This window comes from Labrus bergylta, chromosome 1 (assembly GCF_963930695.1).
Source record: "Labrus bergylta chromosome 1, fLabBer1.1, whole genome shotgun sequence".
NCBI lineage: Eukaryota > Metazoa > Chordata > Actinopteri > Labriformes > Labridae > Labrus > Labrus bergylta.
This window is the reverse complement of record NC_089195.1, coordinates 20,439,945-20,455,523: the sequence shown is the minus strand read 5'-3', so window position 1 is coordinate 20,455,523 and position 15,579 is coordinate 20,439,945. Positions and strand designations below refer to the sequence as shown.

The 15,579-nt window shown below is 41.9% G+C and overlaps 2 protein-coding genes across 4 annotated transcripts in view; both read left to right on the top strand.

Moving 5' to 3' along the window:
• The window catches only part of LOC109988283 (protein sidekick-1), a 194,673-nt gene extending 187,772 nt beyond the window's left edge, over positions 1 to 6,901 (top strand). For 2 of the 3 annotated variants that reach the window (XM_020639724.3, XM_065956106.1), the window contains 9 exons: positions 2 to 188; positions 290 to 427; positions 514 to 675; positions 1,019 to 1,144; positions 1,607 to 1,771; positions 2,650 to 2,787; positions 4,148 to 4,268; positions 4,380 to 4,509; positions 5,172 to 6,901. In XM_020639724.3, the coding sequence (XP_020495380.2) occupies positions 2 to 188; positions 290 to 427; positions 514 to 675; positions 1,019 to 1,144; positions 1,607 to 1,771; positions 2,650 to 2,787; positions 4,148 to 4,268; positions 4,380 to 4,509; positions 5,172 to 5,477 (1,473 nt within the window). In that variant the 3' untranslated portion in view covers positions 5,478 to 6,901. The remainder of the gene's footprint in view (position 1; positions 189 to 289; positions 428 to 513; positions 676 to 1,018; positions 1,145 to 1,606; positions 1,772 to 2,649; positions 2,788 to 4,147; positions 4,269 to 4,379; positions 4,510 to 5,171) is intronic. The other variant, XM_065956112.1, reaches the window with a different exon arrangement.
• A 933-nt stretch (positions 6,902 to 7,834) lies between these two features.
• LOC109988298 (zinc finger protein 585A) lies at positions 7,835 to 14,964 on the top strand. The gene is made up of 2 exons (XM_020639744.3): positions 7,835 to 8,069; positions 9,654 to 14,964. Exon 2 carries the CDS (start codon positions 9,801 to 9,803, stop codon positions 13,182 to 13,184), a length of 3,384 nt encoding a protein of 1,127 aa, XP_020495400.2. The 5' UTR covers positions 7,835 to 8,069; positions 9,654 to 9,800; the 3' UTR covers positions 13,185 to 14,964.
• The last annotated feature ends 615 nt before the right edge of the window (positions 14,965 to 15,579 follow it).

Below are 15,579 nucleotides of genomic sequence, written 5' to 3'. Positions count from 1 at the left end.
GATCCACTACTGGGAGAGAGAAAAGCAGAACCAGAGCGAGAAGGTCAAAGTGATTTTTGTCCCAGACACCCGTGTGCACCTCACTAACCTAACCAGCTACACACCTTACCTGGTCACTCTGACGGCCTTTAACACGGCTGGAGACGGCCCGCCCAGTGACCCCCGCGGGGCCCGCACCATGCAGAGTGGTATGGAGTCCTTCAATCAAAACATACTGCCATCATGTTGTAGACTTTTAATTCACTATGTTCCTTTATAATTCCTTTAATAACCTCAATGTGTCCCACAGCTCCCAACCAGCCAAGCTTCCTCTCCTTCTCAGAGGTGACTGGAGTAAGTGTCAATGTGTCCTGGGGGGCTCCTCTCACTCCTAATGGACAACTGGAGGGCTACAGGGTCAACTACCAGCCTACTGCCCCTGTACAAGGTATGTACACACATCCTGTATACACACACACAAACACCTGTTGAGATGTTCTCTGACATTTCTCTTTTGTGCTTGCATGTGAGCAGGAGTGAGTAAAGTTGTGACAGTGGATGTGAGGGGCAGCTGGCAGCGCTGGCTGAAGGTTCGAGACCTGATCAAAGGAGCGACATACACGTTCAGTGTTCAGGCTCTCACTGTCAGCTATGGACCGCCCATACAGGCGAACCTCACTGCTCAGCCTGTGCAAGGTAGGCATGACTGTAACTCTGTGCATGTGATTATGTTTCGACTTATTTCATACACTAATCATGTTGTGGATGAAGATATGTGTTATTACAGATATCCTTACCTACAGCATTACATTTAAATGTTGCTGTTGATTCTACTAACCAAATGGTTGATTAGTCAATACAATGTCAATAAATAGAAAACAAGTACCCATCACAATTATTAGGAGATGATGACATCTTTAAAAGTCTTGCTTTGTCTCAGTCTGACAATCAGCTCAAAGAAATCCAAAAATGTTATGTCTTCATGTCATGAACAATGATCATCAGTATTTATTCTCACACTCCCTGTCTGACACTGCAGGCTCTCCTGGCTCTCCAATGGAAATGTCCATCACTAAGGCATCATCTGAGCTCACCCTCCACTGGACAGAGGGAGATATGGGTGCAGCACAGATCACTGGATATGTCATTGAGGCTCGTCCCTCAGGTAAGCTCAAACACAGGTCATACACTAACTGAACTGACACACACTTTTTCATTATGTGCACCGTTTCCTTCGATTAGTGAAGGGAAGTTTGAGTGCTGCCCCGCACTAAACCTCACTGAACTCAGCTTTCAGCAGATTCATGAATATGTACCTGCTGTGAAAATAAAGTCTGCAACAACTTTCTCATAAAGATCAGTGGATGTGTGAGACCCAAAGTGAGTCTGTTTGAACACTCTGCAGGACAGAATGTCAAATCTAACAGTAATCATCATCTGCATCACATCCTGATAATTATTATTATACCAAATGCAGTTCAGCAGTTTCACATTTGAAAGGGAATAATTCTCCAATGAATCAAACTTTCTCTGGTCTTTCTCTGCCTATCTGTCAAACCATGAAGCAACCTCTCTCTCTCTCTCTCCCTCTCTCTCTCCCTCTCTCTCTCCCTCTCTGTCTCTGCAGATGAAGGAGTGTGGGATTCCTTCATCAGACTCCTCCCTCCCGGCAGCAGGTCTGTTTCAGTGCCTTTGGAGCGCCTGAGGTCAGGGATCAGCTATGAGTTCAGAGTCATCGCTGTTAATCACTATGGTTACGGACAGCCGAGTACACCCTCTACAGCTCTTGCTGGTATACAAATGCACAGAAAGACACACACACACACACACACACACACACACACACACACACACACACACACACACACACACACACACACACACACACACACACACACACACAGAGACTCTCTCTGAGGGTAATGGAACTGATTTGGGTTTGACTGAATCTTAAACCAGTTGGAAAAGCACTGAGAAGTTACTTTGATCATTGATTTTCTCTTCAGTCTGCTGCCATCTATAGGCAGAATCTTACAGCTGTGCAATCAAAAAAAGAGATGTCTCTGTTGTTTCCCTTTTTAAATTTAGAATATTTATCAATACCTTTGTAAAGCGAAAGTCAGCTTATTCTAACAGATATCGTGGCACATAGCAAGACAAAAAATGACATAAAGGACTACATAGAAAGACAATACAGATGTAAAAGAGAAAAAAAATAACAGTACTTGAAGTTATGATACCAGAATTTTAAACTTTGATATGACACTAGCAAAAATCAAACAATATTAAACTCTGTTTTGATACCATAGCAACAAAAATTGAAGTTATGGGCACCCAATATGTGTTCATTTTTTGGTTTCAATCACCAAAAATTACAAGCAAACTCCTGCATACTGTCTGAATTGCTCAAATAGATTGGTCAAGAAATGTTGCCAATCTATTTGTGCTATGTAAGCTACCCTGCTCTCTATTAGTAATAGAAATCAACGTAACCTTTGGATCTTTATGAGACGCCAAAAAGACCAGAGAAAAGTCAGTGAGTATTTGCTCACCCATGATTTGAATCAATCACCACTGCTCTCTCTCCACTGTGGCAACTTTGGGTTAAAAATATGATTAAATGTGTTCCTACTCTTCTCTCCCTCCTGTCTCGTTATCTCCTGTCTGCAGCTCTGTCGGAGCGTCCATTCTATGAGGAGTGGTGGTTCCTGCTGGTCATGGCTCTGGTTGGACTCATCCTCATTCTGGTCCTGGTCTTCATGTTGCTGCTGCATGGACACAGCACCAAGTACAAGGCCTGTGGCACAGGTGTGTCTCTCATGGACCTGCTGTTATGTAACATTGTATAGTTTGAAATACTGGTGAAGTGTTATTATTATCTGTGTAATTAAGAAAATGATTGTTTGAAGAGGATGCTTTTTCTTTTTGGTGTCATCATCATAAAGCCCACACACCCTCCACTGATTTACAGAACTGTATGCCAATTATTGTGGTTCTGAAAAGTTGAGACACACATCACTAAAGTTATAATAGCTGTAGAGTGAAATCGCCTACAGCTGTCTCGTTCCTTTGGGACTATTTTCACCTGTAAGGCTGTATGAGAGAGAAAAACAAGGTTAGCCTTGTTCCTTCAAGGCAAACAGCACCCTGAAGAATCTCCAGAAAAGTTATCTCCCTAAAGCCCTGAACCGCTTTAGAGGAGTGCTAAAAAAAATAGGCTTTTCAATTTAACAATTCCATCTGCACAATTCTTGTAAACACTAAATATCAGGAAGGACTTGAGGAAATTCCTGCAAATTTGGCAGGAATATCCACTTGGATTTGAGATGAGAGGTCCCTAAGAGATTATGACCCTAATGAGATTTTAGCTTGTACCAGCTTCACATCAGCCGTCAGAAACTCAAGGCCTCAGTGTCTTACTCAAGAATATTAGTGTTAAACTCCCTCCTCCTCAGGACATGAACATGCTTTTGTTGTGTGATGTTTATCCCAGCCTCTCTTCTAAAGCTTTCTTCCTGGTTTTATCAGAGTTTCTCCTCCTCTCAGGCTTCTAGTGATGTCCTGATGTCCTCAGTTGTAACTGCAGCAGTGCACAGACGGCCATTGTTTTTTTGTGTGTGTGTGTGTGTGTTTGTGTGTGTGTGTGTGTGTGTGTGTGTGTGTGTGTGTGTGTGTGTGTGTGTGTGTGTGTGTGTGTGTGTGTGTGTGTGTGTGTGTGTGTGTGTGTGTGTGTGTATGTGTGCGCATGTGTGTGTGCATGACAACATCTGTAATTCAAGGTTAGCACTTACAAGTGCAGGTTACATCAGGACAGCTGTTAATCAGAGCTGCCAGGGAAACCTTGGCACAACCTCTGTGCAGCGGGGCGATGAAACGCCATGAGGAGGCTCTGCAGAAGGCTGGATGAATGAACAAACAGAAAAGGGGGGAGAGAATGATCAGGATGCAGGCAACGATAGAAAATTTGATGTTTTTTTCTATGTTTATGTTTATTGGTGAATAAATTAAAATGTATTTTCTGTGTGATATTATCTGAGTGCCACAGTATGCTTTCTGCTGCCATTTGCTTTTCATTCTCAGGACTGAGGGGTAGCTGAATAAACTCTACAGCACAAAAATATGCTTTCACTTTTGTTTTTCTCTGAAACCGTTATTTTGTTTCCTCCAGCGAAGCACATGTCCACAGCAGAGGAGTCAGTGACACTGGACAATGGAGGGTTCACCGCTCTGGAGCTCAACAGCAGAACACTCAACACCAAGAACGCCTTCCTGAAAAAGAATGGCACCAGGTGTGTACACTCTTATTCACTCACAAAGACGCACACCCATCTTTCTTGATCCCTTATTATTATTATTTTTTAGATGTTACATTCATGGTTAATGTGCGTGTGTTTGTTCAGGTCTCCTCCCAGGCCGAGTCCAGGAGTTCTTCACTACTCTGATGAGGACATTTGTAACAACTATAACGGAGCCGTGCTGACGGAGAGCACCACACTCACTGAGAAACCCACTGAGGTCTCTGAGTCAGAGGTAGCTCTCTCCCACTCTCTCTTTATACTTCTCTCTCTCTCTCTCTCTCTCTCTCTCTTTCTGTGTCTATCTCCCTGTCTCACTTCATTTATTGGCCTGTTGTCAATCGGTCGTCAAAGATGAATTTAAACACACCATAAATATGACATATGCGTTAAAAAAACTCATCATGTACCCTTAATGTTTATGGCCTGAGACTTCTTCGCCACAGAACCCAAAAACACAACAATTACATTTTAGCAACAACCAACTAATAATCAGCTACATTTTACTTGGTGTTTTGTACTCTTGATTCAGTCCCATTGTTTATTTCCTAACTCCTACTCAGTATGCTGCAGATGTTCTGATCATCTTTCAGTACTTACTTTGTTGGTGTAACTGTTAGACCACAATGCAACTATTTGCAACTATCAATTAGTTTGAAATGAGGAAAAGAAATTCAGGTAAATCTTCCATTTACGCTCAGTTCTGTCATGCATATTGTGAATATGTTTGGTGAACATTTAATAGAACTGAAGTTCTTTATGTTGTGATGTAAGCCAAAAAAGGAAAGGTTGAGAATTTAGAAAAGAAAATTGGCTAAAATCCATGAGCTCTCAACAACCTTCTTCAAAATGTTCAATGCTGATTCTGAACTATGCTATGTTTGTGTTTGTATCCAGTTAACAGACAGCGACTATGAGGACGAGCAGCCCAAGCACTCGTTTGTCAACCACTACATGAGTGACCCCACCTACTACAACTCGTGGAAGCGGCAGCCCAAAGGCCTTAAAGCCGTTAGCAATCCTTTTCCTTACGAGGAGTGTGCCACTGCAGACACGGAGCCCTACTACCAGACAGTGGTCACCCAGCACAGCACAGGTGGAGCATACACACCCACAGGGCAGCCTGCACACACACATGTCAACCCTAACACCAACCCGCCGGGATCCCGCACGCCTGTGACGGGATTCTCGTCCTTTGTTTGACTGTAGAGGCATAATCTGCACAAATTTAAATACACATGTACACAAAATGAAGGAGGTGGGGGGCAGTGTGTGTATGAACAAGAGGAGAGGGAGCTTGCGGTGGGGGAGGACAAGATGAGGAGACGTGGGACGGACTGGTGACAAAATGGCCCTCAAGGCCCCAAAGACTAAACCTACACTTCTCACTTGCCTTCTTCCCTTCTTCACCAAGATCCTCACTGTGTTGTAGAGCGAGTGTGAGTCGCTCTCCTACTCTTTTAGGCCTCTGTGTCACTGTGCTCACACACACAATTACTCTTAACACTCACCAGAAATCATGCCTGTTCCAGAGACTCACCATGGAGAGCTAAAAACGTGGACTACTTCAGTCTTTTGTCGAAGAGAGAATTCACCCTTGAGCAGGTGGAACCTAAAATTACTGCACAACGCTTCATCTTTTCTGTATTCACAGTGAAGTGCACAAACTCACAGACACGCACTCAGGCCTTTCGGAAGAGATGAACTTTAAGGATGAGGAGGACGGCGCAGAGGAGAGCAGCTTTTGTTGACAGACTTGTTCTTGTGCACACACAGAGATGTCAGCTTTAAAATACCACCACACAGAGGAAAAGAAAAAAAAAAGATAACAATCAATAATCAGCGTATTTGAACTTGATCCTGGATGGAGCACGATTGAGGCAGGAGGATTCTCACAGTTTAAGGCACTCTCAGTGAGAGTGGTTTCTGAAAGCAATGTGATATTTAAGATAGAAATATATGAAAAACAAGTTTTTTTACTGTCTACTGCCTGTTGTCAGCGTCACTTAATCCACGGCCTCCCAAGCCATAAAACTTGCACTGAGCCCAACCCCCCACATTTCATCTCAATCCTGTCCAAGTTTAATTTTTTAATAGTTTGAGTGTCTGTTTGAGTCCGACACGTGTTCTTCTCTCTATTCTTCACTGCAAAGAAAAGCGTGCCATTGTATGTCAGTTTGTATTTTTAAGATTGATTTTGTACAGGGAAACCCTTTTTATGTGTGTGCTGTTGTGGTTAGTTGGACCATGTTTTTGTAATTCAAAGGAAATGTTAGGAAAACAGCACTGGAGGAAGTCTTCAGCTACACTGACTGACAAGAGGGGAAAGATGAAGAGAGGATTGTTAAACATTAATCATCAGCAGCAGCAGTGAAGTGATTGTGAAGCAGCATAACAAGATATTTTTCAGAATCATTCTTGTTTCAACTGAGTGTGAGTGAACTTTTAACCATAGAGCCCTTTTGTCTGCAACCAGGCCGACACGTGTACTTTGTACCTCTCTTCAAGTGCACACTAAAGTCATTGTACGTTTTTTTTCTCATGTATAATTTAAAGATTCTCCTTCCTCACTCTGTCAAGCTTTTTTTGAGTTTCATACAGTGAGTGAATAAATGGTCATTGTTTAACGGTGTGTCTTAGTTTTCTTTATGTAACCTTTATTTAACCAGGTATCTGACCCATTGAGATCAAGATCTCTTTCTCAAAGGAGGCCCGGCCAAGTGGGCATCAGCACACGTCATAATAAACATGACATGATTAAGTATTTAGTCCTGAGACAGTTAACATGTCTCCTTGGATCTTCCCCAACATTAAATTTACGGAACTAAAATGTACCATAACATTCTGTACCTGAACTTGACCCTTGAACTGCTTCGCTGAACCCTGTTAAACTGGTTTGTTAGTGTCTTTCATTAATAGTAGAAAAACAAGGGGGGACCACTGCTTTTTCAGTTGTTTTCTATTATGATTATCCAGTATTTTAGTATTTAAGAGCCTGTGGGAGACTTAGGTTGACTTTCCTTGAATACAATCCTGCATTTAGGAAAATGGCCTTTAGTTGAATTATTTAATAGTTGTGTAAGAGATAACTCAAAGTGCATTCAGAGTAGATGGGGTGTGCTTCTCACAAACTGCCACATGATATTAAATAAAGGGTTTGTTAAAGTTATTTTATATGTGTAATGTACCAGGAACACAGATTAGAGTTTTTTTCTTGAGTTTTTCTTGTTTTCCTGATATTTCTTTCTCTACTTTAACAAAATAGAGGTAAACTGAAAATGATTTATGGTGCAGTTTAACAGTTTTTTAGATGTCAATCATTGCTTTAATTGATAAGGTGACAGCAAAACAAAAGCACAACTAAACATAAATAAATGTATGGTTTCAAAAACATTCTGGATTTTAAAAAAGCTGGCTCCAAATCAACAAAAAAAAGAATCCTAAAGGGGTTTGCTTGAATGGCCGGTGTAATTTGTTTCACATCCAGCAGGCGGCGCTGTAGGGCGGTGGTTAAAAAAAACAAACCAAAAAAACGGAATTGTAATGTAAAGAAGAAGAACAGTCAGCATGGCGGATATGTTTTCCACTTCATGCTTTGCCTTTCAATGTTTTAGAGTCATCTCAACATTAAAATCACAATCATAGAAAAAATACAAGATTTAAAACACCGCAGAGCTGCAGCGAGCTGAATCTGCAGATATAAAAAAAGGATCTCTCCACCCCGCACGGCTCTTGGATACGGAGCTGGCTAACGTTAGCTTCTGTCTGTCGTGACTTGTGACCCACTTTGCTTTGGTGAGTTTTGTCTGCTTCCAATTTCTTATTACAAGTCATCTCGATATTATGTCAGCGTTACTCAGCTGTGAGCGGATACATGCCTTGGAAATGTCGCTTTCGACCTTGCAGGAGTGCGTCGCTGAAATACGACGTTTTGTATCCGTGAGCACGACTGTGGTCGCAATTGTCACATTTTGAGTTAACTGGGATTTGTTGATCGCAAATCGTAGATATGTATCCAATATGTTTGGACAGGGTTGAATAAAAGCCACAAGTCAACAGTGCAAACCTCGCTGTGAAACATCTGAATTGCTTACCTCACTCAGGGTCCCCTAACCCCCCTGACAGGGTCCCCTAACCCCCTGACAGGGCCCCTAACCCCCCTGACAGGGCCCCTAAACCCCTGATAGGTCCCCTAACCCCCCTGACAGGGCCCCTAACCCCCCTGACAGGGCCCCTAAACCCCTGATAGGGCCCCCAACACCCTGACAGGGCCCCTAAACCCCTGATAGGGCCCCCAACACCCTGACAGGGCCCCGAATCGACCGAATCACTGGCGACTCAAAGGTCTCACAGTACTGAGGTGGTCAAACTCAGGTTTTATTTCAAAGATAAAATACTTAAATACCAGTAAAAGTCATGCATTTAAAATCCTTTTGATGTTAGAGTTGGTGTAAACGTGTAATCTGCTAAATGTTATTAAAATATCAACAGGACACGTTGTCCTACGTTGTTGTAGCTGGTGGAGGAAAGGTGTTATTAGAACTTTTCAGTTTTCTCCCCTTTTTATGTGGAATATTGGAATATTTTAAGTCCTTGTACCTCAAGTGTTAAATGAAAATCCGTTGGTCTTTTGTCAGGGGATTGTATTTATTTTTGTTTTAGTCAATGTTAATGTTCTAGGTCAGGGGTGGGCAACTGGCGGCCCGGGGGCCACCTGCGGCCCTCAGGGTCAATTTTTACATATCAATTAATTGGAAAACATGACAAAATCTACCATGAAATCATGAAAACCAGAAATATGTCCATGATAATATTTGATCACTGGTATATGTTGAGTTCAATTTGAGACATAATCGACTTTAATCGTTTTTTGTATTCTACAATTTGGCCCCCCAGGCAGTGAGAATTAAACGAATGTGGCCCTCGCTGTGACCAAATTTGCCCATCCCTGTTCTAGGTTAATGCTAACGATGCTTGCCTCTGAAAAGTAGTGAACAGTACCACAAAATTGTCCTTAAGTAAATTTCTTGAGCAGACGTATGACGTACTTTTTTGCCTCTGCGATGATCATTAGTGTTTGACTATTCGGGTGTTATCCCTAATATCATTTTCACTTTTATTTGATGAAATACTATCCACACACCAACAGATGAATACTACTGATTGTTAATTGTTTTTAATCAGTCTCATTGATTAGTGATTGAGGCTTAATCCCATTATTTTTTTAAATGTCCTTTTATTGCTGGTCTTTAGTTTTTAAAAATGGCATTGCGTATAGTGAGGTGTACCTTATCAACTGTAAATTCAGTATTTATTTTTGTGCAACAGAAAGTAATTACAAAATTGAGCCTAAAATGTATTTGTTTGTTTTTCCCCCAGTTTCCCAGACTGACTGAGTGAGATGAAACATCAGGCGCCTGAACACAACACAACATGGGTGACATCTTAAGTCAATGACTCTGACCCAAGTTCAAGGAGATAAACAATCAGCCTTAGTGGGGGGAAAAAACACACTAAAAACTAACAATGGGGGAAGTGACTGTTGAAGTTGATGAGGAAGTGACGAAACAAGACTTCTCCTTGGAGCCACTGCCAGAGCCACTACTAATAATCCTGTCCCCACCTCCACCTTTCTTAACTGTGCCTGGGAAACCCTCTATGTTTTGGCATAAGTGGCTTAAAGCTTTTGAACACTATGTCGAAGCGCTCAACGAACACGAGCTCAGTGACTCCAGTAAGTGTTTGCTCTTGCAGAACTGCCTCGGTCTAGAGGGTCAGCGTATATTTACAGCACTGATCCAAAGTGAAACCATGTATGCAGAAGCTATTTCAGCACTGACTGTTCACTTTAGCGCTGATCAGACCTTTCAGATGTATCGCCTCAAATTTTACCAGAGGGCTCAGGCCCCTGAAGAGACTGTTGATCAGTTTGTGTCTGCGTTAGAAGAACTGCTGAGGCCTTGCAACTTTGAAGACTCACAAGACAAACTTATCCTGGATCAACTGATCAAGAAAACAAACTGCCCTCAGCTCAAAGAGAGGCTGCTGTTGGAGAGAGCAACTCTGACCTTGGATAGAGCGTTAGTAATTGGTAAAGAGGTCGAGTCTGAGAAAAGTGAACTGTTTGGTATTCACGAGGTCAGCGTGGACATCGAAGACGATTTTGATCCTCCTGTTCAAAAAAAGGCCAAAAGAGGACGACCTCGGAAAGGGGAGAGTAGGGCAAAAATTAAGACTGAATCACTCTTGACTAAAATCACACCGAGACCATCTAGATGCAAAGATAAATATTGTTACATGGATGATATGCTGTATTATAGTGGCAATGAGGAAGAACATTTTAATAATGATGATGAGATGGATCTGGCTTGTGATATATCCAGCAATGCCACAGTCAGTGTTGGTATCGGAGACGTGTTTAACCCTCCTGTTCAAAAAAAGGCCAAAAGGGGTCGACCTCGAAAAGGAGAGAAAAAGGCAAATAGTAAAACTGAACCATGTACGACTAAAATCTCTCCGAGACCATCAAGATACAAAGATAATTATTATTACATGAACGATATGCTGTATTACAGCGACAATGTGGAAGATAATTCTAATAATACTGAGGAGACTAATCTGGCTTGTGATAAATACAGTATTAACACGGAGGATGATGATTCAGCCGTGTCATTATCACAGAGGATGGAGGAAGACGTTTCTGAAAAAGCAAGTGATGGCGTTGATGACGATGATGATGATGATGAAGAAGACGAAGACTTTGTCACGTCTTCGACTAAACTTAAAGGGCCCTACTGTCCCATCTGTGACAACAGACGCTTCAGAGATGCACACAAGCTGGCCAGACACATGCGGACGCACACCAAGGAGAAACCATTCAACTGCCCCATCTGCGCGACGACTTTCAGCCAGTCGTATCACATGACACGACACATGAGGAACCAGCACAGTGCAGGCCCTCACATCTGCTCCACCTGTGGGAAAAGTTTAGAGACCTACTCAGAGCTGCAAAGTCACAAAAGAACACACGGACCAAGAGTTCAGTTGTGTCCAGTTTGTCATGAAGAGTTTACAAAGGAAGGCGCATATTTCACTCATTTGTTATCACACAGCAAAGACCAGTCAAACCAGATAGAGGGACAGAGTTCCCAGGAAAGTGATGAGGTGAATAGTGGAGAAATAATCCAATCATCAACAGGAGAATATCCTGAGAGTGATGCTTGCAATGATAATGTTCCTGAAATTAGTGATGACATTTGTCACAGTGACTCTGAGGAAAAAGGGTCTGAAGTTATGTTTAAGACTGAAAAGAAGGATATAAATGAAGCTGAATCTGAAGATAGAGGTGCAGAGAAAGAGAAAGTCACAACTAAGACTAAATCCAAGGAGCATGTCTGTCCCCAATGTCCCAACAGACGATTCCGGGGGTCAAACAAACTTGCCAGACACATGAGAACTCATACGAAGGAGAAACCGTTCAGCTGCCCAGTCTGCTCTTTGACCTTCAGCCAGTCCTACCACATGACCAGACACCTGAGGAACAAGCACGACCTTGGTCAGTACATCTGTCCTAAATGTGGGAAAAGTTTAAGTAGCTGGCTTGAACTGAAAACACACAAGAGGACTCACGCTGTGGAAGGCCTAACGTGTCTCGCATGCGATAAACAATTCAAGGAGAAGTCTGCGCTTGTGAGTCATCTCAAAATACACAAAAAAATTAACAACCCTCGAAGCCTTGTCTGTGCCGACTGCGGGAAAGTATTTGGTAGAATGTATCATTTGAAAAGACACATAATGAGTCATCGTAAAGCGTCGAATAGCGAGTGTTACACATGTCCCGATTGTCAGAAGACTTTCGCTTTCCCAGAAGACCTCAACAAACACTTGGAGGTTCACGTGAAAGAAAACAATGGGACTTGTCCAAAATGTGACGAAAAGTTCAGTAGTCCTGAAGAACTTGAGGCACACATGGGGGCTCATGAAAAGACATACACATGCAACACCTGTGGTAAGAAGTTTAAGGTGGAGTATGCGCTGAAAAAGCACGAGCAGGGCCACCAGAATGAGCAGTACTACTGTTCATTGTGCCGTAAACGCTTCATCAAGCTGTCTCACTATAAAAGGCACATCATGGTCCACGACAGACGAGAATCCAGATGTCCACACTGTGACAGCGTCTTTTTACAGATTACAGCTTTTAAGTATCACCTGCGGACTCATAAGGAAGAAAGACCATACCAGTGCACATGTTGTATTGAGACCTTTGAGGAGAAGGAAGATCTAGATCAACACTGCCTCAAACACAGGAAATTCAAGAAGCAGCGACCATACTCGTGCACTCGGTGTGACAGTGCCTTCTGTTCTCTGATCGAGCTAACAGACCACATGATCTCACACGAGGGCGAGCAGCCGCTGAACTGCCCCATCTGCGGCAAGACCTTCCTGAACAAGAACAAGTTGGATAAGCACCTGAGCATCCACACAGGAGAGAGACCCCACCTCTGCTCCATCTGCGGCAACGGCTTCCCCTCGGCTGCCAGCCTCAAGCTGCACGCCCACATCCACACCGGAGAGAAACCCTTCCAGTGCTCACAGTGCAACAAGACCTTCAGGTCATCCAGCGGGCTGCGGCTGCACAGCAGGCAGCACTTGGAGGTGCGGCCCAGCTACGAGTGCCCAGAGTGCGGAAGGACTTACGGCCGCATGACGGAGCTGAAAATGCACCAACGCTATCACACGGGGGACAAACCATATGCCTGCACCTGCTGCAGCAAACGCTTTATTAGCAAAGACAAACTGAATGTTCACATGAGGATACACACGGGGGAGAGGCCGTACTCCTGTCCCCACTGTGGACAGACCTTCACACAGACTGGGGACAGAAACAGACATATCAGTAAATTCCACTAATAAGATTCTGTAGTAACAGAAGCTTTGGTAGCTGCTTCTGAATGATTGTTACGGTGATTTTGCATGTTTGTAGGGCTTTTTTAAATTTACCAGCACAGCCTGGGCCATAACATCTCTTCTAAATTAGGGAACACTTTGAGGTGTTGGCTTAAACTGAGAGCACATAAAATCGAATTGAGTTGAAAGTCAGCCGTGTCTTGCGTATTGTTGATTATTAAAGGTAAGACACACGAGAAGGTGCAGAAATCAAATGTATCTTAGCATACAGTATATATTGTTAAAAAAAAGTCGAACTCCCTCTACGTTTATCGTTGTTAGCTCTTCATTCCTTCAGACTACGTGACGCTTGCTTCAGCTTGTTTATGTGTCACTCAGAAGCTCAAACTTGTTTCATACAAGTAAACCCCTCTCTCTCCAATGGTTAGTGTGCTGAGGTACAGAGGAGGTTTGTCCAAATATAAGTTTTGTATTGGTCTGAGAGACTCGTGCTTAAGTGCTACATGTACTGGACCCTCTGATAGTCACAGATTATGCCTTTAAAGCCTAAGGCCCCGTGTCCACTAAGCGTATTTTTCTGAGCGCCAGCATCTTTTTTTCAATAAGATAAAAACAGCAGCAGCCTGGAGAAAAAGTGCAGCACCCAGCGTCTTTTTTTTCCAAGCGCTCAAGTTGAAAATCTTTCAACTTTTCATTTAAGGCGCTGTTGAGGTCACCGGCACTCTTTCCAAATGTATGATATTTCTTGTATTTTTCTCTCCTACGGTTCGTGTCTTGTACACACATGCTCTTTGCTCCGTGTCTGATTGGGAAATAAACAATCAAAATTAAAAACATACAGTAAAAAGTAACAGTCGGTCATATAGCTGCCTTGTCAAAAGGTTGTTGTGATAGAGACAAGACAGACGTGCCAGCGCTTTTCTGCCCAGAAAAAAACGCTAGGTGGACACAGGTCCTAATATGTGTTGATTGTTACAGTGTTGGAGTATAATTTGTTTATTTCTTCTCATTTTTTCCAAGAAAGAATAAAAAAACATTATGAAAGTTAAATTCAGAAAACTTAGCCTACCATAAACACTTCAAATGCCATAAAAGTTAGTTGTGACAGTGATTTTCTGATGTTAAAATGAGGATGATGCACTACAAACATTTGTGTGTTTAAGGATGGTCTGATATGAATGGCTGCTCAATACAGGAAACTTCCTTTACTTCCCTGGCTTCTTTGTAAACAAGCTCATAAATGTGGAGCATTTGGGGGCACTTTTCTCCTTTGTGGATAAGGGGGAAGACATGGGAAAATCACTGATTTCTCTCTGAGTGTAAGTAGTCAATTTTGTCATCAAATCATGTCACTGCTGTGCTGGGTGTTTTAATTTTTTTATTTTTTTATGAGTTTCAAACCAGACTCTTCAGTGTCATTACGTCAACACTTTTTCCAGAGGCTCTGCATGATTAATCATCTCCCTCACTCTTGTGCCTGACTCGTCCTTAATACAAATATTGCACACTAAAACTTGCCACACTAACAAGTTGAGATCAGAACTAAATTCTTGCCTTGTAGATTGGTTGACGTCATTTGAGTCTGCCGGTAAAAATGTATATGATCTGTTGTTACTTAAAAGACACTTGCCATATATGTGTTGTCCTCGCTATCGCAGTATGTGACATCATGATATTGTACTTTAATTTTTTTTTTGTTAAAGACGTTTAAGCTTCGCTGTAACTGAGCATTTTGTACTTGTACATACAAAAGTGCCATAAAAATAAACTATTACTCATGTAACGAGTTTCATGAACAAAGTTTGTGAATGATAAACATGAAAGCTGCATACAGTATGTTAAATGCTTGTCAATAAGGTTTAAACTAAATCAAACAAACCTAAATGGTATCTGTACATGTATATCTAAATTATTGGCTAATTATACATCAATCATATATTTTATTAAGACTATTTTTTTGAATAAAGGACTGAACTTGTGTACATCAAAAATTATTTTAAATGTAAAAATCTATTTAAGGGATGCAAATTTATATTTTCCTCTTTGCAAACAACAATATTATATTTTTATTGAATGTATAAGGAGTAAAAAACTTTGAAGGTCTAATTACAAGCTGACCACATGAGGGTGCTGCTGACACTAAAAGTGTGTCATACTTTGACAAGACCACAGTTAGGTATGAAGTTCCTAATGTACCTCAGGGAAATATTGCACTAAAGCAGTGGTGTCCAAACTTTTTTCTTGTGGGCCAAAATTGTCATGTTAGAATCGCTCGCGGGCCACAGGTTTTGTTTTTTAGAATATAGTTGAAAAAATAGTACGGCTTTGTAGATCAGAATCAAAAGGCTCGCTAAAGAAACCCTTTAATAAAAGGAAATCAAATATTTTGATTTCTTTG

Bases quoted from the DNA above. Each gene is read 5' to 3' on its own strand.
- LOC109988298 (XM_020639744.3), top strand. From the start codon at position 9,801: ATGGGGGAAGTGACTGTTGAAGTTGATGAGGAAGTGACGAAACAAGAC.